General features: G+C 44.9%; 1 protein-coding gene across 7 annotated transcripts in view; it reads right to left on the bottom strand.

The window, feature by feature from the left end:
• The window catches only part of NBR1 (NBR1 autophagy cargo receptor), a 99,778-nt gene that overhangs the window by 75,634 nt on the left and 454 nt on the right, over window positions 1-23,690 (bottom strand). For 4 of the 7 annotated variants that reach the window (XM_029574248.1, XM_029574250.1, XM_029574251.1 and 1 more), the window contains exons 2-3: window positions 22,542-22,652; window positions 1,613-1,675 (exon numbers count right to left, since the gene is read on the bottom strand). In XM_029574248.1, the coding sequence (XP_029430108.1) occupies window positions 1,613-1,675; window positions 22,542-22,643 (165 nt within the window). In that variant the 5' untranslated portion in view covers window positions 22,644-22,652. Of the gene's footprint in view, window positions 1-1,612; window positions 1,676-22,541; window positions 22,653-23,647; window positions 23,668-23,690 lie in introns of those variants that run through there. The other 3 variants (XM_029574254.1, XM_029574253.1, XM_029574249.1) reach the window with 2 other exon arrangements.

Raw genomic sequence — 23,690 nt, 5'->3', positions numbered from 1 at the left:
CTCTCACTTGGTTCAGGACGCAGGTGGTAGTTTAGAAAGGCTTCTCTTACAGGTTGCAAAAATTCTAAAGTGTAGCCAACTCTCACAACCTCTAAGTCCCAACGATCCAAGGTAATCCTGACCCACTTCTCGTAAAAGCTGGACATTCTGCCTCCTACTGCTTCTATGGAGGAATAGGCAACACTGGCTTCATTGCGCTGATTTTCTGCCACCGGCTCCCTGACCTGTAGCATCCCTGGGGAACCTGCGGGAACCATGAAAGGATTGCTGTGTACTTAAAGACTGCTTTGTCCCCAGCACAGAGGAACCCTTGCCTGAACAAAACATCCACGAGTCCCAAAAACGAGTCCAGGGGAGGGTGGGGAACCTTCTTTTTCTCAGGCAACCTATTTCCTTTGGATTCGCCTAAAGACTTCATCAACTGATCCAAATCTTCCCCAAACAGAAGCTTCCCTTTAAAGGGAAGATTACATAGCTGAGACTTGGACCACATGTTCATTGACCAATTGCGCAACCACAAAAGTCTGCGTGTCACCATTGGTGAGACCATGCCTCTAGCCGATATAGGCACCAAATCAAACCGCGCATCTGCTATGTAGGCCACTTCAGCCTTCAACCGCGCCGACTGCAGAGGACAGAGCGCTCAAGTTGCAGCCTGCTCTTGCACCTTCTGAACCCAGCATAAACATGCGCGCTGCATCATATTGCCGCACACCACGGCCCGAAGACTTAAGGCTTACACCTCAAACAACGCTTTAATTGAATGTCCAGCTTGCAGTTCTGCACATCCTTCTGAGCAGCTGAACCCACAACCGAACTGTGGTTTTCTTGGTCACTGCGGACACAGCTGCATCCACCTCAGGCATCCTCAAACATTCTAGGTTCTCCTCCATCAAAGGATAAAGTTTCGCCATAGATCTCCTGACTTTCAAACCTGCTTCTGTAAAGTCCCACTCCTGGCTAATGGGCTTCTGAATCTTCTTAGGCAACGGGAAGGCACTAGGAGGACCTTGTAGCCCATCCAAGACCGGATTCACCCCTTCATTATCCGATTCCTCCTGAGTCATCTTTACTCCTAGCTCCTCTAACACCCGATGAATAAGAGGATGCAACTCCTCCTTTTTAAACAGGCGTACAACCCGAGGATCATCCCCCTCCATTACCGGAACCTCATCTGGATCAGGGTCATCCTTGGTCGGATCAGTGGTAAAGGGACAGGCTCCCCATCGTCCTGCCTGAGGATATGAGGGCTCCTGCCAGCCAAAGGGAAACCCACTCCCCTCCAGCTCATCCACCTGACCCAACTACTCCATCCACATGGTGCCAGGCAAAAGCACAGGCAACCGGTATGAGGTTCACTGCCAATCATTAAAAGGCCATTAAGAGCTGGGCAGGGGACCCTCTGACACAGAAGACTGCAAATCTGTTGATCTTGCTGGAATCACTGAGTGAATTTTCAGGAGCTGCAAAGGCCAAAATGCTGAATGAAAGGGGCAAAAATAGCAGGATGCCAGAAACTCCAATGAACAATGATAGGACTGAAAAAGCCAGAGACTCCAGCAAGCTCAAGGTGACTTGAAGGGCATGAATATCTGAAACTTGATCAACTCACCTCTTCGTTATCCTCATCCACGTACTTGATTTGAATGTTGTTCAGATCAAATGAAACAATCACCTGAAAAAGAGGAAAGAAACCGTGAGATGGCAAACAGGTTGGCAGGTCAGTGATGCAATCCAAGTTTCTTCACAAGAGATTAAAAATAAAAGATTTGGGGATGATGAAAAAAAAAAAAAAAAAAGCCCGGCGCTGGCCCGGTGGCAAGTGCTGTGCACTGCCATGCAGAGGGTATCTGGGCTGATCCCCAGGACAGATCTTCCGTGTGCCAGGTTGGCTGTGGCTGGGGATGCCGCAGAGACAGTGCTCACAGCCCCCTGGGGGGACAGGGAGTGAGTCATGGTCATTATTTAAAGGTGATACCCAGTGGTCGGATTCAGGGCCATGGTCCAGCACTATCACTGCAACACCTAAACTGAATGGAATCTCCGAGTATTATTAATGAAGGCTCATGGTCCAGCTGGGCTGGAGGTAATTGCTGGGTCAGACAAAAAACAAATGACAGGAAAAAGAAACAGTGGCCCATCCTGCTGCAAAGTCCATGGGGTACTCTGTCTTTGAAAACTGCCCGGAGTACAACTAGCCCACGGACTTTCATCTGCTTTTTTTGTGCAGGCTAAAATTTGGCTGGGAAATAGCATACATAACATTTTCAAAATGCAATGTTTGCGCAATGTTTCCTAATCCTGCTCAAAGCTTGCCCCCAGGAATGCCTCCCCTTAGCCCTACAGAGCGCCGTTTGTCTTTTTTTTTAGCCGTGTTAAGAGCAAGCGGTTTTTAGAAGACTCTTTCTCCCAGGTAAAATCAGTTTTTACCATAGAAAAAGTCATACGTACAGGGAATGGCTTTTGAAGGTTGCCCTCTTACAGGCCGATACAGTACAGTGCGCTCCGTTGGAGCGCACTGTTAACCCGCCACTGGACACGCGTTTTCCCTTACCCCTTATTCAGTAAGGGGCCGAAAACGCATGTCCAATCCGCCGAACCTAATAGCGCCCGCAACAAGCAAATGCATGTTGATGGCCCTATTAGGTATTCCCGCGCGATACAGAAAGTAAAATGTGCAGCCAAGCCGCACATTTTACTTTCAGAAATTAGCGCCTACCTTTGGGTAGGCGCTAATTTCTTCAGGCACTGGGAAAGTGCACAGAAAAGCAGTAAAAACTGCTTTTCTGTGCACCCTCCGACTTAATATCATGGCAATATTAAGTCGGAGGACCCGAAACTTTCCAAAAGTAAAAAAAAAAATTGAAGTCGGCCAGCGGCTGTCAGGTCGAAAACTGGACGCTCAATTTTGCCGGCGTCCGGTTTCCGAGCCAGTGGCTGTCAGCGGGCTCGAGAACCGACGCCGGCAAAATTGAGCGTCGGCTGTCAAACCCGCTGACAGCCGCCGCTCCGGTCCAAAAGGAGGCGTTAGGGACGCACTAGTGTCCCTAGCACCTCCTTTTGCCCGTTTTTATCGCCGGGCCTCATTTAAATACAGAATTGCACGCACAGGAGAGCGGGCGATTACTGAATCGGCCTGTTAGTTGTTAAAGATGGCACTTAAGATGTCAAGGATTCCTGTTGTATACATACCCCCTCCCCCTCCCCAGTCCCAAAATCTTAAAAATATGTGCACACATTCAAAACATATTCCTTCAGAACACAACCAGCATGGCCGTCAGTCATTTCTGTTTGGTTTCACTTTGCTACTACTCAAAACAGAGCAGAACTGGAGGGCAATTTGGCCTATAAGCTGAGCACAAGCCATCTCCGATGACAACTTTCTTTTATGGTATCAGATCAGTTGTACCAGCAAATGCATTTCTAGATAATTCAGTTGGCTGTTAACACAAAGTAAACTGATTATGATCCCCCTTTTCAACGTTTATTTGTATCTCTTTGAGGCTTTGAAAAAGTTTAATAGCTCTTTCTCTTTGGCTGCTCCTCATGATTATGCATCTGCTGGGAAGTAATTTACAAGGTGCAGCTGTGCTGTTCATCAGATTCCTGGGCAGGCATCACACCAACCCATGTGTGGAGCAATTTTTAAATAGATTGTGCTGCTTGTCCAGGGTGCCATTCTCTTTACCAGATTTTCCAACTTATTATTTCTATTATTCAGTTTTACAGATTAATGAGGTTTACTTGGCTGTTACGCTGTCAGTGTGATACAAAAGTTCAATTCAAGCTTACCTGCTAATTGTCTTTCCTTGAGTCCTGACAGACCAGTCCAGACAAGTGGGATTCATGCCCCCAACCAGCAGATGGAGACAGACTGGAAAGGTGTTTTGTACTGACTTCCCTCCCTAAGGTACATCAGCAGGGAAGGCATCAGTAGTTGCTTCCCTAAGCTGAAGAGTAAGGGTCCCCTGAAAATCAAAAAAATATTACTGTAACATAATCTCTTTTCTCCATGGGCTAAATTTCCCTCCTGCTATGATAATGCATTAGAACAGAAGGGAAAGAAAAAAAGTTTGGTTTTTTTTTCCACCGATACTGCTTATTGGTTTCTTCTTATTTTTGACCTCCGGTTTCATCTCAGAGTGGGCTCTGGACTGGTCTGTCAGGACTCAATGAAAGATAATAAATAGATAAACTCTAACCGAACCTTCCTCGTCATCCTCCATACCAGTCAAGTGGAACGTACCTAAGCAGTACCTATCCTGGGTGGGAATAACCTAGAGCTGCTTCCAGGACCCCTGTGGCAAAAACAGAGTCCTTCCACCTCCTGCAGGTATGCAGTGATGTCCACATAGCTGCCCTGCAAATCTCTGCTGGGGCTACTGGTCTATTCTCTGCTCAGGATGCTGGTACCTGTTTCCGCTTTAGTATGTATGCTGCTTCGATTGCTTAATCCATCTTGCAACTGAAACTTTTCAGGCCACTTTGCTTTTGTGTGGCCCTGCAAACAGTACAAAACATTTGCCTGACCTTCTGAATTCGTTTGTGACCCCTAGCTATTGCAGCAGAATCCACCTCTCTTGCTATGCCGGAACTTTTCTTTTCTGAAGCCCGACAGAACCACCACGTGATCCAGATGAAAATCTGACACCACTTTTTGCAAAAAAAAAACAAAAATGGGGACTGGTCTAATCGTGACTTTATGTCTGGAAAAGGAAAGATAAGGATCCCTGCAGGAGAGTTGCCCATCACAGAGATCCTTCTTGCTGAGCAAATTGCTATCATCAGCCCCATCTTTGAGGTTAAATCCCCTTGAGCGTTTAGAATGATGCCTTAGTTAGTGCTTTCAGGACCAGGTTCGAGTCCCACAGCTGGACACAACTCGCCCCTTTGAGGAAGCAAGCTACGTCTGGATGAGATGCCATGGGAATCCCCTTAAGCTGCCCCCTATAACATGCTATGGCAGCTATTTGAACCCTTATTGAGTTTCTTGCTAGTCGCTTGTCCAGCCCATCCTAGACAAGACCTGCGCTTTCCTAGGCGTCAATTTTCTCTTCTTACACCATTCTTTGAAGATTATCCAGATTCTGAAATAAGACAATGAGGTGAAAATCTTCCTTGCTCTCTCGCTAACGCTTTTTCTTTGCAGCCTTTTTTTTTTTTTTTAACTCTTTATTTATCATTTTTAAATCTGTTAACAAGTTAATACAACTTGACAAGAAATGGTACAATAGAGATCAAATTAAATGAAATGAGAAAAAAATAACATAATAGGAAATATAAGATCTCAATTAGTTACACTGTCAGACCTCAAAAAAGGAGTGCCAAGTGAAAATAAGAAAGAAAAAATAATGATAATGAAAATAACCCAGACAATGCTAAGGGCAAGAATCTTCAAATATACAATGCGCCATAAATCACAGGAGTTACAGGCTAGGAGTTAAGGGTGCAATATCCCTTCTAGCTTTATCACTGAGGAAAACATTTAGCTGGGAAGAAGACATATTTAACCCCCTGGAACTTAACACATTTGCAAGGAAAATAAATAATAATTAAAAAAAAAAAAAAAGCCCCCATATTCAAAACAGCTGGACGCATTAGCAGAAATTGTTTCCTCTTAGACGGAGTCACTTTGGACACATCTGGGAACATAGGAACAGTAAGCCCTTAAAAAAAAAAAAAAATCTTTCTTATGAAAAAACAAATTTCAAAATAAAGTCCCGACCAGAATCCAAGGCCAGCTTCATCCATCAAGCTTTCAAGCAAAGAAGAAAGATGGGAAGAATCAGCTAAACCAACATCAGCAGGAGTATCCCTCGCTTGGGCAACTTTCAGATTCACAGGGAGATAAGAGGCTTTAGAAATTGGAGGAAGCAGACTTTCCTTGATAGATAAAGTTTCCATACAGTATCTGGGAACATCTCCACTGGGGTGGTAAGCCTTTTTTGGGAAGGGGGGGAGGGGGAATTAATAACCCTGATATTTCAGCAACAAACATTTTCCAGATTTTTCAGCTTATTCTGCAGAAACAGAGGACCAACCAAGATACTTTCCACAGAATTCTGCAAAGCAACCTCCCTTGGTCTCCCAAGAATCCACTCAGGATTTAATTTCAAGCAAATGGGAATACGAAGCTGAACATGAACTGGGTAACTCACGCTGTTGTAGTGCAAACTGAGAAACTTGATGGGAAAGATTTGCTGTGGTTTCCCAGATTATGTCCAAGGTAGTGTTAGAAGGCTTAGCCACAGGCGTTAAAGTTACCTCTTTGAAAAACAGTCCCAGCTGTTAATAGAACAGAAGAGGAAGAAGCAGGCAGGAATCCAGATCCCTCGACGCACCGGCCACCAGTTCGTCTCCTCCATGCAGGCACCTCCTGACACCGAAGCTGACTATTTTATGCATTTTATTTCCTGTTATTGTAAACTGTTGTGATGGTTTTTCCGATACGACAGTATATAAAACTGAATAAACTAGAAACTACAAGCAATCGGCAGTATGATGTCATCTAAGCGGGACAGGAGCGAAGCAACCACGTTAGCGGTACCCTCGGGGGAGCCAGGTTGTGGAAGTGCTGCTCCAGAGTAAGAGATGATTCAAAGCCTGGGGCTACCGGCGAAAGTCCACTTCTCGATGAGCTGCCCAAAGATACTTCAACGGAGCCGGAGAGAAGATTTTGGCTCCGGACTACATGTTTGTCCATCGGGCTTGGTTGAAGACGGACCTTCAGATATATCTGAGTACGCTTTAGCCTTGCCCTTCCTCTTACCCATATTGAGAAAAAGGTAAGAATTTAAAAGCAAAAATATTGAAGGCAAGAAGGGAGTTGATGGAGCAACAACCCTTAGCATGCAGCCATCTTGGACTCGCCTCTTTTCTTTGTAATTTTGAATTCCTTTTTTCTTTTTAACTTTTTCTTTATGAATTTAATGTATGAACAAAGCAAAAACCTTTGTATTGTAATAAAGAAGATATAAAATATAAAAACTTAAGCAATAAGAACTAAAAAGAACATCATCTTCCAAAATTGATATCCTCTAAAGAAGTGGTTCCCAACCCTGTCCTGAGGACCCCATAGCCAGTCGGGTTTTCAGGATCTGCTTTGTTCATACATTAAATTCATTACAAAAATCTTCCTTGCTTTCAGAAGGGTTGATATTACTTGGCTTGAATATCCTTTTCTAATGAATTTCTTCCTCAGTGACTCCATCCGAAAGTGGATTACCTAGAATGACTGGTTTACCCCGTTCAGATCCAAGACTGGCCAAACAGTCTGCCCTTCTTTGGGATGATAAAGTATTTTGAGTATCTTTCTTTCCCTTTTTCTTCTGTTGGGACCACTACTATTGCGTGAAGATACAGCAATCTGACTATCATTGATTGTACTGCCTCCTGTTTGTGAGCTTTGCATGGTGACAGGAGGAAGGCTTCCTTTACTGGGGTTTATAATTCTAGGGCTTAACCCACTGGATCAATTCCAGTGCTCCCCAATGATACGGGCCCACTCCTTGTAATAAAGGTGCAACCTTACTCCTACTGGCGAGATGGAGGAGTAGCTCTGTCCACCATCACTGAGGGACTTTGCTTGTTGCAGGTCCCCTTGAGTCTTTGACTTTGCTGCTGCACCTGCTCCAACAAAAGCCCGTACTCTGCCGATTGACCTGAATTTTTGAGAGCTGAAAGACCTACTCAGTCTATTTTGCTTATAGTCCCTAGAACAAGTTCTCCTTGAATCTTCTCTGGAACTCATTCTGCCTTTGTCCTCTGGTAGCATTAGAGGCTAAGACTGCCAAAAGGTATTCACTAGCCTCTCTGGCTCTTTCTCTAACAAGAGCCTCTACTTGAATGAGTTTGCTTAATCTAGCCTTTGAGGCCAAGTCCACTGCCCAATTTCTCAACCACAGCAGGCGCCTAGCTGTCATTGACATTTATCTAGCTGCTGCCCTGACTAGGCAGTATAAAGTGTCAGCCATAAAGGACACCGCTGATTCTAAATGTAACATGTCAGTGCCTCTGGACTGTGAAGTCTCTAAATCCATACAGTTGACTGCTGCATACAGACCAGTACCCTCACTACATATCTCCCACAAAAGGCAGCGAAAGGCTTGCTACTTCAAAAGATCCTTTCAGTGCGGACTCCACTTTTCTATCCAGTGGGTCCTTCAGTGTTGCCTTTCCTTCCATTGGGATCGTGGTTTTCTTTGTGACTGCATCCATTTTGGGCAGCCTGAATAATTGATCCCGTTGTTCCTGTATTGGATACAACTTTTCTATAGCCTTTCTGCACTTAAATGTTGCAATAGGGTGATCTCACTCTGCCTTAAGCATATCTACGAATGAATCAGTAAGGCCTTAGCTGGCTTTCTGATTCTTGTCAAGATCGGGTTCCCCTTAGACCCTTCCTGTTTTGGCTGATTTAGTGACTGGGATATTCACAATTAAGCTCTGGAATTTGTTGCCAGAGGATGTGGTTAGTGCAGTTAGTGTAGTTGGGTTCAAAATAGGTTTGGATAAGTTCTTGGAGGAGAAGTCCATTAACGGCTATTAATCAAGTTTACTTAGGGAATAGCCACTGCTATTACTGGCATCAGTAGCAGGGGATCTTCTTAGTGTTTGGGTAATTGCCAGGTTCTTGTGGCCTGGTTTGGCCTCTGTTGGAAACAGGATGCTGGGCTTGATAGAGCCTTGGTCTGACCCAGCATGGCAATTTCTTATGTTCTGGTGATCAGCAGCCCCAGTTCTTCACTTTTAAATACCGTATTTTTCGCTCCATAAGACGCACTTTTTTTCCCCCAAAAGTGGGGGGAAAATGTATGTGCGTGGGCCGTCGGCTGCCAATAAACAAAATATCACTGGGACCAACCAATAGCAGCGGTCGGTCCCAGTGACATAGTGAGGGCAAAGGGCCGTCGGCGCCATTTTGTTTACTGGCAGCCGACAGCCGAAGCCCAGGAGATCGTTCCCGGACCCCCGCTGGACCACCAGGGACTTTTGGCAGGTCTTGGGGGGGTCAGGAGGGTGGGGGGTTGCAGTAAATTAAGTCGGCAGCTCTTGGGGGGGTCAGGAGGGTGAGGGGTTGTAGTAATTCCAGATTCCACCGATGAAGTCAGCATTAAGCAAAAGAGCCTTCTCTACAGCCGGTCCCAAACTCTGGAATGCTCTCCCGTCAGACCTCAAATCAGTGCAATGCCCTACTACATTTAAAAAAAGACTAAAGACCTGGTTATTCAACCAAGCTTTCTCATAATCATCAATCTGCGGAACTTTCCCTGCCAAGGATCCCTTCTTTGGTAACCAGTAGAGAACTATATAAATCATCTCTAGTTCTCTCTAGTACCCCCAAAGAACTATCAGGTCATCTATGAATCCTTGGCAGTCTAAAAATCAAATACCCAGCCTTACAATCAAATCCTTGGCAGTCTAAAAATCAAATACCCAGTCTTAAAAATCAAATACCCAGCCTTATACCTATCACCTATTTCCTTAGCCAACATTTGGCTCCGTAGCATTTACGTTATGTTATTAACCCCATATATCTGTATCCAAGTTCCTGCTACCTGTTCATTGTAAGACATTAACTTGTCAATGTTTCTGTTTAGAATGTAAACCGAATTGATCAGTAACTCTGTTATTGGAAAGTTGGTATATAAAAGTGCTAAATAAATAAATAAATAAATAAATAAATAAATAAATATAAATTAAGTCGGCAGGTCTTGGGGGGGTCAGGAGGGTGGGGGTTGTTAATTTAAAGGGTTGGGATGGGGTTTTTTTGGGGGGGGGGGGAGGGGTTCCCAGAGAAAGAAAAGTTTTCTGATCTGGGGAGTGGACCGAAATGGCCCTCCCCAGACCCAAAAACAAAATGGGGAGAAAAAAAAAAAGCTATGCACTCCCCTAATTTGCTCCATAAGACGCCCAGACGCAGAGCCGGTTTAGCACAAATTTTTTTTTAATTTTCCCCCTCTGAATCCTAGGTGCGTCTTATAGTCAGGTGCGTCTTATGGAGTGAAAAATACGGTAATCTGACTGCTGCACCTGCTGTGGGTTCTACCATTTCCCCTTCTTCTTCATGAGAATCCATAATGGATTCCTCTTCATTTTCAGAGCGGGGACCTTCTGACTGAGGCCACAATTGATCCAACTGTAATCTGGGTCTCTTGTAAGTTTGGGGCCCCTTCCTTAAAGGGGGGAGAGGAATCTTACCAATGGCTTGCTCTTCTTTCTGCTCCTCATTTGGCAAAATGTTTTATGCATTGCCATGACAAAATCAGCTGTAAATTCCTGTTCTTCCTCATTCTGTAGGCCATTTACTTTCTTCTCCTGGGTGTTTGCCAGAAAGGGTTCAGAGGCAGCTAATGAGTGTCTAGAATGCCTGCCACACTCCCCTGCTTTAGCAGTGCTAGAAAGACACCGCTGATCTGAAGATACTGCTCTATTAGGAGTTACGTCAGCACCCGGTGCTGCTCCTGCTCTGGCACAGCTCCTGCAAAAAGATCCTGCAAACGCTAGCTATGTGGTGGAAACAACATAAAATATGCCATACTGGGTCAGACCTGCACCTCCCGCACTTCCTCCTGCACTGTATAGCTGTAGTCTTGGAGGGGGGAGGGGGGAGGAAGGAGCATCTAAGAGTCACCAAGTCACCACTGTGGGCTGTGGACTGCTGCTCCTAGTTACAGTCTACTCGACTGCATCCATGTTTTTTTGCCTAAGTTTCTTTAAAGGAGCCACATTCTAGAAAAATAATATAGCAGGAGAGTAATACAAGAATGTAAGTTGTGATTGCCCTGAAGGAGGGAAGAGCAGACTAGTTAAATTGACTGTCATCAAAGCAGTCCACTTCCCTAGACAGTTGCCCCAGGAGCCTGTCTCCAACTTCCCTGCTGGATCTGATGTCACTAATCATCTGCTGGAGGCAGAGAACTACTGACACCTTCCTTGCTGCTCCAGACTATACAGAGAGGGAAATCATTACAAAAACACTTTTTCACTCTGCCTCGATCTGCTGATAAAGGGGACAAATCTCACTTGTCTGGCCTTGTCATGGATATGAGCCCTTGGACTCACACCGACAACTGGTGGACACATCCTTACTGGGTCTGGAGCTGGAGTTTCACCTATACCAGCCTTGTTGCCTGCAGGTTAAGCACTTGGCTTCGGGGGGTTGGCAGGGCTTAAGTGACTGTCCCTTAAAGGGCGGTCAGAAAGAGTCCAAGTATGGGCCGTGGTCAGGGCTGGAAATGAGAAAACAGGATCCAGGTACAAGCCGAGGTCGGGGCAGGCAGTGCACATGGAGAAGCCGATGTCCATAGCAGAAGTCAGTATTAGGTGGCAGGCAAGAGGGTAGTCAGGGTCCATTGTAGAGGTCAGTACCAGGAATTAGGCCAAAACAAAGACAAAATAAGGCTGGACAGACACTGAGGACCAAGATAAAGCAACAGAGAGGCAGGGTAAGGCAGGAACAAGATAGCTGGTCTTGCTGTTGTCGGATATGGAGTGCCAATCCCGAGATAGCCTGAGCTAGGAACAAATCCACCGAGCTCATGGCCTCAGCAAACTGTCACGGATGCAAGCCTTTGGGCTGTGGCATGATTGACAATGCGAATACGTTCCCCACAGATTGAGCCCTTGGGTTCCAGGGGCCAGCAGGGCTTAGGCAACTGTCCCTTAAGGGGCCTATACCGACACCTTCCTTGCTACTCCAGGCTATATAGAGAGGGACATCAATACAAAAACACTTTTGCACACTGCCTCCATTTGCTGATAGAGGGGGATGAGTCTCACATCTGAACTTGTCATGGATGTGATCCCTTGGGCTCACACCAACAATGGACACGTCCTTACTGGGACCGAAGCTGGAGTTTCACCTATACCAGCCTCGCCCGCAGGTTAAGCCCTTGGGTTCCGGGGGCCAGCAGGTATAGGCAGTGGCCAGGGCTGGCAACAAGAAATGATCCAGATATAAGCAGAGGTCCAGGCAGGCAGTGTACAAGGAGAAGCTGGTGTCTGTAGCAGAAGTCAGTATTAGGTGGCAGGCAAGAGGGTAGTCAAGGTCCATAGTAGAGTCAGTACCAGAAATAAGGCCAGGACAGACAGACAGACATACGACTGGATGTACACTGAGGGTCAGGACAAGGCAAAAGAGAGGCAGGGTAAGGTAGGAACCAGACAGCAGGGCAACAAGGCAAGGCAGGAACAAGATAGCAGGGCAATGAGGCAAGGCAGGAAGAATGAGGAATGAAGAGATAGCAACACGCGTTGCAGACAATGCAGCAGGACCTGTTGTTGAAGCGCCATGGAATTGGGCTCTGGGTAGATATAGGAAGCCTCCCTGATGTTATCCAGTGGTGCCGAAATGGGTTTCCTGCCCAAAGACCCTCATCCTTGGTGAGAGGGCACACGCAGGAGTGGGGGTGGTTGAGCTGCAAAGATGGAGCATGGCATCGAGGCAGGCCAGTGGCATCCTGGGGTGAATGCGGCAAATCACGGGACCTTCCTGCGACCAGCCAAATGTTACAGTACTTGTCTGCAGGATGATGAGGACGTAGCATTAACAGTACTGCAGTTTCCAACTGTCAACCTTCAGCCATATTATAACATTGCCAACACTGTTTCTTTTTAATCTTTTGGATAATCGTTTTATTCTTTTTCGTAGTTCTGAATATTTAGTGTGTTACAGAACCACACACACCTTCTCAATATGCTGACCTTCTATGGCTCCAGTTCTTGCAGCCATTTTGTAATGGAAGACGAGGCATCTGGTTACGTGATTAATTTTGTAACTTTGATTTTATTCAATCGTTGTACGCTCAACATAGCACACCCAGACTTGTCTCTGATCTGAGGCGACACGACCATTACAGAAAGCACATAGATGAAGTTGCAGAAGGTCAAATGTTACAGAACCAAGCTGAGCTGAGGGAGCGAAAAGTATTTTGACATGAAAGTTCAAAGGTTTCTGGGGCATTACATACAATGTTATCATAACATCCGCATTCTCTGCAAACACTTGAGTCCAAAGGCCAGTGTTGCCATGGAGAAAAAAAAAAAAAAAGGGCACTAGTAGAACAAGAACAGCAGCTGACTTGTATCATGTATAGAGGGATATAGGCCTGGCTTTTAGCAAACAAGAAGCCTCTGAGTCAAGCCACACAAAAAGGGTGGGGAAGAAGCTCCTAAAATCATATGACAGGGTTTAATCTTTAATGACTAGCAGTGCAAGGGCAGGCCTTTGCAAAAGAAGCAGGTCACCTTCTGCCATCAAAGAGTGGCTATATGCAGCTGTCTGCCATGTTGGCATTCCTCTGATAAGGAGCGTGCCGTCAAGCAGAAGGAAAAACTAGAACGACAAATAAGCGCTGACTACCCTCATCTACAAAACAAAGCTGCGGTTTCTCGTTTTCAAAGATTTTCCTGCGTCAGTCTGCCCGGCTTTAGCACCGTGCATCTACTTTCTAATTCCTCTGAAGATGACTGGCTGAGCACAAGAGAACACACAGAGTATTGGCATTGGTCAAGTTAGCACCTGGAGGTCCACTGATATGGGGAAGACATTGCAATTTTGTTTTGGGGGAATGGAATGGTTTGTTTCTTTCAGAGTTTGACAGCCAATGCAGGAATAAAAATTGTTGAAATTCAATTGAGATGCTAAATCCTGAAAAGAAAGTGATTAAAAATAATTCAAGGAGTATAAAAAACACAACATAGAGCATGTCCTTAGAAGAGAACAAAAGAACATGCCATTCTGGGTGAGACCAAGGGTCCATCAAGCCCAGCATTTCCAACAGTGGCCAATCCAAGTTACAAGTACCTGGCAAGTACCCAAAAACTAAGTCTATCCCGTGCTACTGTTGCTAGTAATAGCAATAGTTTATTCCCTAAGTCAACTTGATTAATAGCAGGTAATACAAGGAACATGAGGTTCTAGGGCAATGGTCCCCAACATTTTTAAGCTGCAGCACACCCAGCACTGGATTCAATGTGTCTTAGCACATCACCACCCACTCCCCTGGTTTCATCTCTGCCTCTCCAACCTCATATCATCACCTTCCCTTCCACCTCTTGGCATCACAAGCAATTCATCTCATCTTCCCCTTCCCCCTGGCATAACCACTTTCCTTCTGCCCTCCTCCTATCCCACAGCATCACCACCTTTCCCTTCCTTTCCCCCCTTCTTTCCCTCTCACCTCCAGCAGCACCATCATCTTTTCCCTCCCTCCCCCTCCTCCCCCTGGCAGCAGCAACATGCCTTACCTTCCTTCTTCCTCCTCTTCCTCCCTGACATCATCTTCATTAGGCAAACAGGGCTCCTTTCCATCGGGCCAAGGAAAAGAGAGGAAGACGTCGCTGCCAGCAGCAGTGGTGGTGGCTGTAACTCATTCCCACCTTCTCTCCACGGGATGCCAAACTTTCATGGCCTAAGCGAGGCTCCCCAGCAGAACAATGGTTGTGAACCTGTGTTCTAGGGAGCTGTCAGGTTTTAATGTAATAATTTGGAAATGTGTGTTTTGGTTTTAGAATCATGGAGTCCTGTCTCCTTCCCATATACTCCGATGGAGTACAACTGTGAACAAATACGGGGAGGAGTGGGGTGTGCATGGTACTTTTACAGTGACAGCACTAGCAAAAATGTTTTAATGTTTCTGATAACGAAGTCCTGCAAACCTTATAACGAGTTGCATGCGTCTATCTGTCCCCACTAATTCTGAGAGAACTACAATACTTTGGGGGTCTAATTTGCTAAAGCTTTATTCCCCATTCATTTTCTATGGGAATAAAACTTAGTAAATCAGTTTCTGTGATGGATGAAATTTGGCATATAATTAGCTACACCATAGCCCAATAAGTATAAAAACAGAAATCACACCCTGCCAACACCATCAGTCCTCCATTCCCCTCCTTTCAAGAATCAGCTCTCCCTCAGTCCCATTTCCTAGGCCGCCAATCATCAACTCCCAATCACTGGCTTGTGCTGCTTCCTGCCCTCCCACACCATTCATGCATACACTTCTCAAGCCCTGCAGGACACAGCTCCTCCACAACCTCAACTTCTAGGCTGCCATCTCTGTGAATTCCCACCTAAGGCCACCTATCATCCATTTCCCCTTCCACCTGGCTCAGCACCTCCCTCTCTGCTTTTTTCTTTGGGGATCCATAATGCTGCCTCAACACAGCTGTCTCCTGAACTCTTAAAATATGCCAAACCTGTAATAAGCAATTTTAAAATATCTGTTTAATAATTCAACATCATCAACTATTATCTACCTGAAGGAGACACGGACTGTTGCCACTAGACCACATTAATTGTTATATTTTGTTACTTTAAGTATATGTCACTACCATGACTTATCTGTCACAATCTCCTGATTTTGGGGGGGGGGAGGGGGCGAGGAGGATGAGTGGGGAGTTGGGGTTTCCTGGAGCTAGACTGATGGTCCCGTAGAGCCCAGCATTCTCTCTCTAACAGCGGCCAATCCAAATCACATGAAGTACCTACCTGGCAGATCCTAATATTCAACCCCCACAAAAAAAAAAAAAAAAAAAAGCAGGAAATCCGCCACAGTTAGAAATAATAATAAAAAAAATCCACATATTCAAGAACCTTTGCAAGCCAGGTATCAGAGCTTTAATTGTGCCAAGATTTTGAATCTACAGCCTTACGCCTCATAACGGGCTCTAAGATGAATCATGGTGGGCACACATTTGCCACCCCTTCTCCCTAGCCTTTATTAAAGATTCTTAAAAAAAAAAAAAGTAAAAATATGTAACTTATCTTAAGTATCACCGGTGGCCACTGCCATCACTTCCTGCATGCCCCAACACCGTGATGTTTTGACAGCTTCACCGTCTGTATCAGGGGAAAACAGACAGTGCAGACTGTCCCTGTGGATACATTGCTTGTGTCGGGACGTGCATTTATGCAGGAAGGGATGGTGGTGGCCACCGGTGATACTTAAGATCAGTAACGTTCTTTTTTTTTTATTTCTTCTAAGAATCTTTAATAAAGCCTAGGGAGAAGGAGTGGCAAATGTGTGCCCACCATGATTCAGCTTAGAGTCCGCTGCGAGGCAAAAGGCTGTAGATTCGAAATCTTGGCGTAGTTAAAGATCCGATACCATTCCCCTTCATCTATGGCTCACTGATTCAGGTCTTCCCTCCCGAGATACTGGTGCGAAAACGTCTCCTACTTATGAACAGTAGAGATGTAGTTCTTCAGTTCATCATCAGAACCCCCATGAAGTTACTGCACAAATACATATAAGGCATATTTAAATTTCCTCACTGTGTTATGTTCATTTATTTATACATCATTGTTGTGCTCGCATGGTGCCCTGAAGATCTACTCTTCAGCCCTGTTGTATGCAATGATTTTTAGAATGCTCACTGAGAGCTTCCTCGAAGTACAGCATTCTCCATGTAACACTGTAATATTACATGCAAAATAAAATGGAAGCATTGTAGTGGAACAGATTTAATCTGGTCTACTTTTTGAAATGAACAAGAGGAAAAAGAAAATTTCCACAACAGATAGCTGCGGCATAGACTCAAGAAAGGAAATGTTCTTTTATAAACGGTGGCTATAATAAGAGCTTAATGTTTCACACTTTGCAAAAGTATACAAATATAATAAATTGTATTAAAACAAATTAAAACTAAAATAAAATCAAAAAAATGTATAAAACCAAAAACAGGTAAGTTAATATTTTGAAGAATCTATCTAGTATTGCTACTGGTCACATTTAACTTATCCATTTTTTAAAAAGATGATTAAAAAATAAATCACATAATTCACAATTTTATGAAAACAAATGACACAGAATTCAAACTGCATCTCCCTGACATACATTAGTGTAGAAATGGTACTGCCATTATAAAAAGTGCCATGCTGGTCACACCAGTGGTCCATCAAGCCAAACATCTTATCTCCGACAATGGCCAATCCAGATCTCTTGGAAGTACCAGCAGATGCAAATGGAGAGATTATTCCCTGCTGTGATCATTAAGTCTATCTGGTTAAGGAAAAATTGTTTTTCACCTGCTAATTTTCTTTGGTACATAAGCTTGTGCCACTTGCAGTAGCTCAGTATAATCTGTAACCAAGCTAAGAACAAAATATCCTCCTTGTGTTCAAGCAGGGGAATAGTTATTGTAATTTCCCATTCAACAAGAGGAATTTGAATGCCAAAACAATTATCTGACAAATATACACACACAGAGACTAAAGCAGTCCTCATAAATTTATAGTGGGATTCTGGACTGATCTGTGGGACTCAAGGAAAGAAAACTGTCAGGGAAGAATCAGTTTTTCCTTCCTTATCATCCACCAGATCAGTCCAAACGAGTAGGATGTACCAAAGCTTCCCTACACTGGGCGGGAACTCAAAAGACCAGGTTACAGTAAACACACTAAACACCACTAAATCTGGAGCCTGAACATCCAGCCTGTAATGTCTGGCTAAAGTGTGTAAAGATGATCAAGGCACCACCATACAGATCTCCAGTGGTGACACCAACTGATTGACATTCAGCCCACAACACAACTTGCGCCTAGATGAATGAGCCTGAAGGCCTACCTGTAGCTCCTTGCCAACGTAGGCAGAGGCTATCACCTCCTTAATCCATCTGGCAATGCTTTTGATGTCATCTCACCCTTGTTGAGACCACTGAAGAACATCAACAGATAAGTTGACTTGTGAAAGCTGTTTGTGTCCCTTAAATACCTCAGGAGAGCCCTGAGCACTTCCAAAACATGAAGCTCCCTAGCATGGAGAGAAGAAGCTTTTTACCTTGTAAAAGCAGGCAATTCCACAAATTGGAATGAAGAAACCATAAAAATTATGGCATAATTCCAAAGCAAACCTCATCCTCCGTAAACTGAAGGAAGGATCCACGCATGATAAAGCCTGTAGCTCTAAAATATGCCACACTGAGCAAATAGCCACCAAAAAGACCTTCTTCAGGATAAGATCTTTCAATAGCCCCTTTACAATAGTTCAAAAGAGGAACTATATAAGGTCCTCAAAACCAAAGTAAAATTCCATGTAGAACCACCTGCCAAATTTGGGAATGCAAGCACTGACATCCCTTGAGAAATCTCATGACATCTGGATGAGGCCAATGAAGTCTTATGAACTTTCCCTCTGAAACAAGCCAATGCCAGCACTTGCCCCTTAAGAGAGTTCAGAGCTAGTCCCTTCTGTAATCCTCTCTGGAAAAAGTGAAAGGAACTGTTGAACTAAGCCTGAAGTGGGACAATCCCCACCTCTTGACACCAGGCTTTGAACACCTTCCAACCCACACATACGCAAGGGAAGTAGAGGGTTTCCTATTCTGAAGCTTAAGTTATAAATACTTTCTCCAAATAATCCTTAAATTCTTAACCTTCTCCTCTCAAAGGCCAAACTGAGAAATAAAAGGAATCCAACTGCTCCAAGACAATTGTACAACTGACACAGCAGCCTGGCAATATGACCGAGCCCTAAGGATCCCCTAATTTGAAACTCCCCAAATTCACAACCACAGTTGCCTGGGCCACTCCTGAGCCAGCAGTACCATTCCTGCCTCAATGTATTTCGATGCCCCCAACTACCTTACCTATCAATGGCTAAGGAGTACAAACTAACAGCCATGGCTAGGAAAATGCATCTTTAGGCCATGACTGGGAAAACAATTTAAGGCCATCTAAGCCTGCCTTCCATCTTTGACTAAAGAACCATGGGTCCTTGTCATTAGGTCTTGTTGCCATCAGATCCAACAGGGGGACCCCCCCCCCAAGTTGCCTTGAATAATGCACCAACTCCACTCTCTGGGATCCAAAGTGTACCTGCTGAGAAAATCCGCTTGCGCACTCCCTACCCCAGCCACAGGAGCTGCCAACAAGTCCTCAGATGTCACTCTGCCTGGTGAATTAACATTGCTAGCGCCAAGGCCACCTCCGGGCACTTGATGGCCCCATCTATTGATGTATGCCACCACTGTCACACTGCCTGACCAAACTCTTACTGCCCTGTTATGGACTAGTGGAAGAAAAAACACCCAAGCATTCCCGATCTCTCATGTTTCCAAATGATTGTTGGACCATGAGGTTTACGCCACTGACCAGTAGTCCTGTGCTGTCTGACCTTGACAAATGGCTCCCCATTCTTTCAGACAATCCAATCCTGAACATTCAACTCCATGCTACTGGACAAACTGTCCTGCAAGTGCCACCAGGACAGACCTAATATGGCTTCCCCGGACCTCGAAAACCTCTGACTGGGGACTCCACCACAACAGAAAGGCTGTCTGCAATGCTCCCACAAGAGGAGACACCTAAGGACCTGTGTAGACCCTACGGATCCAAGGAACAGAAGATAATCCCAGATCCTGGGATTCCTCTAGCGCAACAAATGATGAATTTTTCCCTGCAGCTTCAGCATCCTGTCCTGTAAGGAACACCTTCCCTACTCTGCCCCAAAAGGCATCCCCCGAAGGCATTCCAAACTCTGTGATGAAATTAGTTTGGTCTCGCCAAAGTTTATGAACAGACTGTAGGCAAACTTTCCTGGACTTTGCTCGAATAAGCCAGTCAACCAAATAATAGCACAGCAGAATTCCTTCTTTGCACAAAGCTGCTGCTACTACCTTCATCACCTTGGAGAACGAATGAGGGGCTGTTGCAAGTCTCCGAAGAAACTCTCAAAGATGCAAATCCTTGGTGTAAAACTAAATTAGGCCAAAATGTGCCCCCTTAGGCCTCACTAAAGAAATGGAATTATGGCGCAAACCCCATTTCTACCCTGAAACTGAAACTACTGCAGCCAAGAGGAAAGGACGCCCTAGGGCAACCTTACGGCTTCCCTCCATACAGGAAACACAACCAGCAGATCCGTAAAATCTAAGACGCAGCCATCTCTTGCCATGAGAGGAACTTGTTGGTCCGACATTATCCTGGTTATAACTTATAAAACAGAGACCAAAGCTCCCCCATATGTAGCACTGGAACATAAACTAGCTAACCTCATTGAAAACCCTTTCATCCACAAGAGCCAAAGCATGTGCCCTCTTGAGAGTTCCTGTGGACTCCCTCCCCCCTCCCTAAGAAAGGATGGAGACATTGAGGGCTGCTGACACTGCAAAGCAGAAGGCTTCCCTGGTCTATAACACTTAGTCTTCCTGAATATCTGAATAGGGAAGACCTTACAAGGACCCTTAAGGCTTGCTTGCTGGCAATGTATGTGCTTTGGAATATTCCAAACTTCTCTAGATCTTCCCCAAACAGAAGCCTACCCATGAAGGAAAAGTTACCAAGCTGGAACTGGGATCCTATATCTCTTTTCCAACTGCGCAACCAGGGAAGCCACCTCGCTGCATATTTCTGATCGCAGAGTTCAACACGTCCAAGAAAGTATCTGCAATAAAGACCAAACTAGACTCCAGATATTCCATCTCCTTCTTTGAGAGCGATTCTTCCGAGTTCACAACTAGAATCTGTAACTCTCATCACAAGTACACCTGCACTATGAAAATACTGCACACAAGTGTAGAAGCACAATTAAGCTCTGGAATTCATTGCCAGAGGATGTGGTTAGGGCCATTAGTGTAGCTGGGTCTAAAAACAAAGGTTTGGATGTCCCTGGAGAAGTCCATAAACAGCTATTAAACAAGCTGATTTAGGGAACAGCCACTGCTATTACTTACATTAGAAGCATGGGATCCATTTAATGTTTGGTACTTGTCAGGTGATTATAACCTGGATTGGCCACTGTTGGAAACAGGATGCTGGGCTTGATGGACCCACAGTCTAACCTAGTATGGCAACTTCTTAATGTTCTTACAGCTGCTCTAAAGTCCAAGACAGAAACCCCAAAAAATACCTTTAAGTCGGTCCTGAGAAGTGCCACAGAGGACCTATTAAATACTGCCACTATCAAGGCAGCGACTCCAAGAACTCTTCTGAAGGAGGATACACTTTGCCATGGCTCTGTCCACCTTTAGGCCAGCACCCTGTACATTGCCCACCACTAAGGCTTTAACTACGCGATGAGATGGAAACACCCCACTGGAACCACGGAGACTTTCCCCAACTGGGTCTTCTCCTTTCTCCTCCGGTTCAGGTTTTTTTTTTATTTAAATGCGGCCCAGGTCCACCAGAGCTTGAGATACAAATCCAAGTGCAATAAAGGTTCTGCTGAATCCTTGCCCCAAGGCATAACGGAGGGCCCTCCTGCAGAATCTCTCTAGCCACATGCACCTCTAGCCCGCAGAGACTCAGGGGCCCTTAACCATCTTGAAACATGAGAAAGAAAGGGCCACTGTTCCCACTCTGTTGAAACCCCAGCACAGTAGCCTGTATGTGATGTTTCCTCGCGGCAGCCCTCTCTAGCCTCTCCGGCCAGCGAAAACATTCCAGAGGAGCCTCCCCACCACCCACAAAGGATATACACAGACCTTGGAGGCCGGAGTTTGATAAGGTGGGCTGCGAGAGCAGTCCCACTGCAAACTGTGTGCTGCCGGAAAAAAGAAGCCAAGACCAGGGGAAGGGGGCAAAATGAATGCTGGGACCACTCCTTGCAGCATGAGTGTCAAACCCTGCAACAGACGCTTGCTATTGCTGCTGCTTGTTTCTGATCCACCGCCAACGGGGAGGTCCTGAGTCACCCTCACTACTTTCCATTCAAACCAGCCAAAGGCCCAAAGTGAAGGGCTTACTGTGCGGATCCCCAAAGGCCACACAATGCATCCCACACTCTGCAGAAGTGGCTCTTCTTCAGCACCACATGGCCACAAAGCTTCCCCCTGTTCCAAGAAGGTCCTCCCTCCCTACTGCCAAATCACTGCATCCTCCGCAGCACGCGCCATGGGAAAAGCCGCTGCAGTGCTCCTGTCTGGAACAAAAGGTGGTGCTGCTGCTAAGCCTCTTGCAGGATTCTTCTTCTTTGTTTTTAAATGATACTTAAAGGGAACACACCTCCCACAATCAACACCCCAGAAAGAAGAAAACACTTTCCTCTAGCTGTCTTCTGACAGTAGAGTCTAGGCTAGGGCATGAGGGAGCCAGCATCACTGGCTATCAAAATCTTCCTCAGGTACAGGATACAAGGCCCTAAGGGTCACCAACCTCCTGCTTGACCCTGCTCCACCAGGAAGATCACTTCAAAACCAGACTTAACACCCCTGGTTGCCATTCTTCCTTCACCAACCACCTGTCTGCAGAATGGACCTTACCATCTACTGAAGACAGAGAATACTGAGCAACTGCAGGTGGTACAGTAACTTAAGTACTAGTGTACAGTAAGACTTTTGTTCTCTGTCTCTATCTGCTGGTAGAGGAGAAAAACCCATTCATCAAGTCTGATTTAGGGGACCATAAAGAATAATTGTTAATGATCCTGTCCTCCAGAAACTTATCCAAGTCCTTTTTAAATTCAGTTATAAAAAAAGGTAACTAAAGGTAACTTTAGTTAAGGTATTATGGGAAAAAATATTACAACAGGCTTTCTCTGTATTTAAATGTTAAGAGACATCAGAACTGAGTGGGCTACTACAGCAAAGAAGCGTCTTACCATGGTTTCAACATCCGCCCAGGTTGTCTTCTGTGAGTCGGACACCAAGAAATTCTGAGTTTCACCTTTGAAATTCACACTCAGATTCACCTGGGGCTCCATAGTGTGGAGCTACAGAAGCAGAGCAAACACATACACACAAAAATAAAAATAAATTTGACCATTCCCATGGTTATGCTTTAAAATAAAATGTGACAACAGCACTTCCTTATAGCTCAAAGGGTGAAATGAAGCAGGAATCACCAAAGCCAGGCCCTTTTTCGTGTTTCCTTGGTTGTCTACCTTAGGAGTTTCAGTAACCTCCCTCTCTGCTTGAAACACAATCCTCTCTGGATCACAAAAGCTCCATTTCCCCTTGTCTCTCCCCAGCTTCAGATCTGTTTACATTCCAGCTGTAGGGAGCACCCAGAATTCACATGATCAGACCTACGTCATATTGTAATCAGCAGAAGATATGGTAAGCATATTCCACTGTACATATAAGCTGCCTTACTGTATTCAGGTACATCCTCAAAACTCATCTAAAAACCTCAGTTGTTTGAGGCTACTTTTAAATCCCTGATTAAAGTCTTAATGATTGCAACCAGGAATTTTAACATTTTAAAAAGTGAAAAGCAGGTTACATGGAATCCAATTTTACTGTGCCAAATGCACTAAAGATATGGCAAAAACAGATTTTGCAGACAGCAACAATCATTAGCAACATTATCAACCGACCCCCCCCCCTCAAAAAAAAAAAAGATCAGCAGTAAAATATATTTCCCCATTAAAACAGTAAGCTAAGGTCACATTGGCATTTTATAAACCAGACCTGCTGAACTCGTCTATATATCAAAGGTAAAATACACAATGCAAACACGATGAAACAAAAAATAGCAGAAAAAAATGTACAACAACGCAGAAAATATGTTTAAAAATCATTTTGTGATTCCCCCCGGGGCTCCTGTTTGAACTACTAAAAAATGGGAGTCTAATCAACTTTTCGTTTGTCAGGGGCAAAAAATCTCCAGCATGGCAATAGACAGAAATATTTCCATGTCTTCCCCCGCGATTTGGATATTTCACTAAATGCCTTTAAATAAAAACAGATAAATACCATAACTCACCCTTCAATCTGCACGCCCGGCAGGCCTCAATATCATCATTTTA

Source organism: Rhinatrema bivittatum, chromosome 12, assembly GCF_901001135.1.
Source record: "Rhinatrema bivittatum chromosome 12, aRhiBiv1.1, whole genome shotgun sequence".
Lineage (NCBI taxonomy): Eukaryota > Metazoa > Chordata > Amphibia > Gymnophiona > Rhinatrematidae > Rhinatrema > Rhinatrema bivittatum.
The sequence above is the reverse complement of the archived record's forward strand: the minus strand, read 5'-3'. Positions and strand labels throughout refer to the sequence as shown.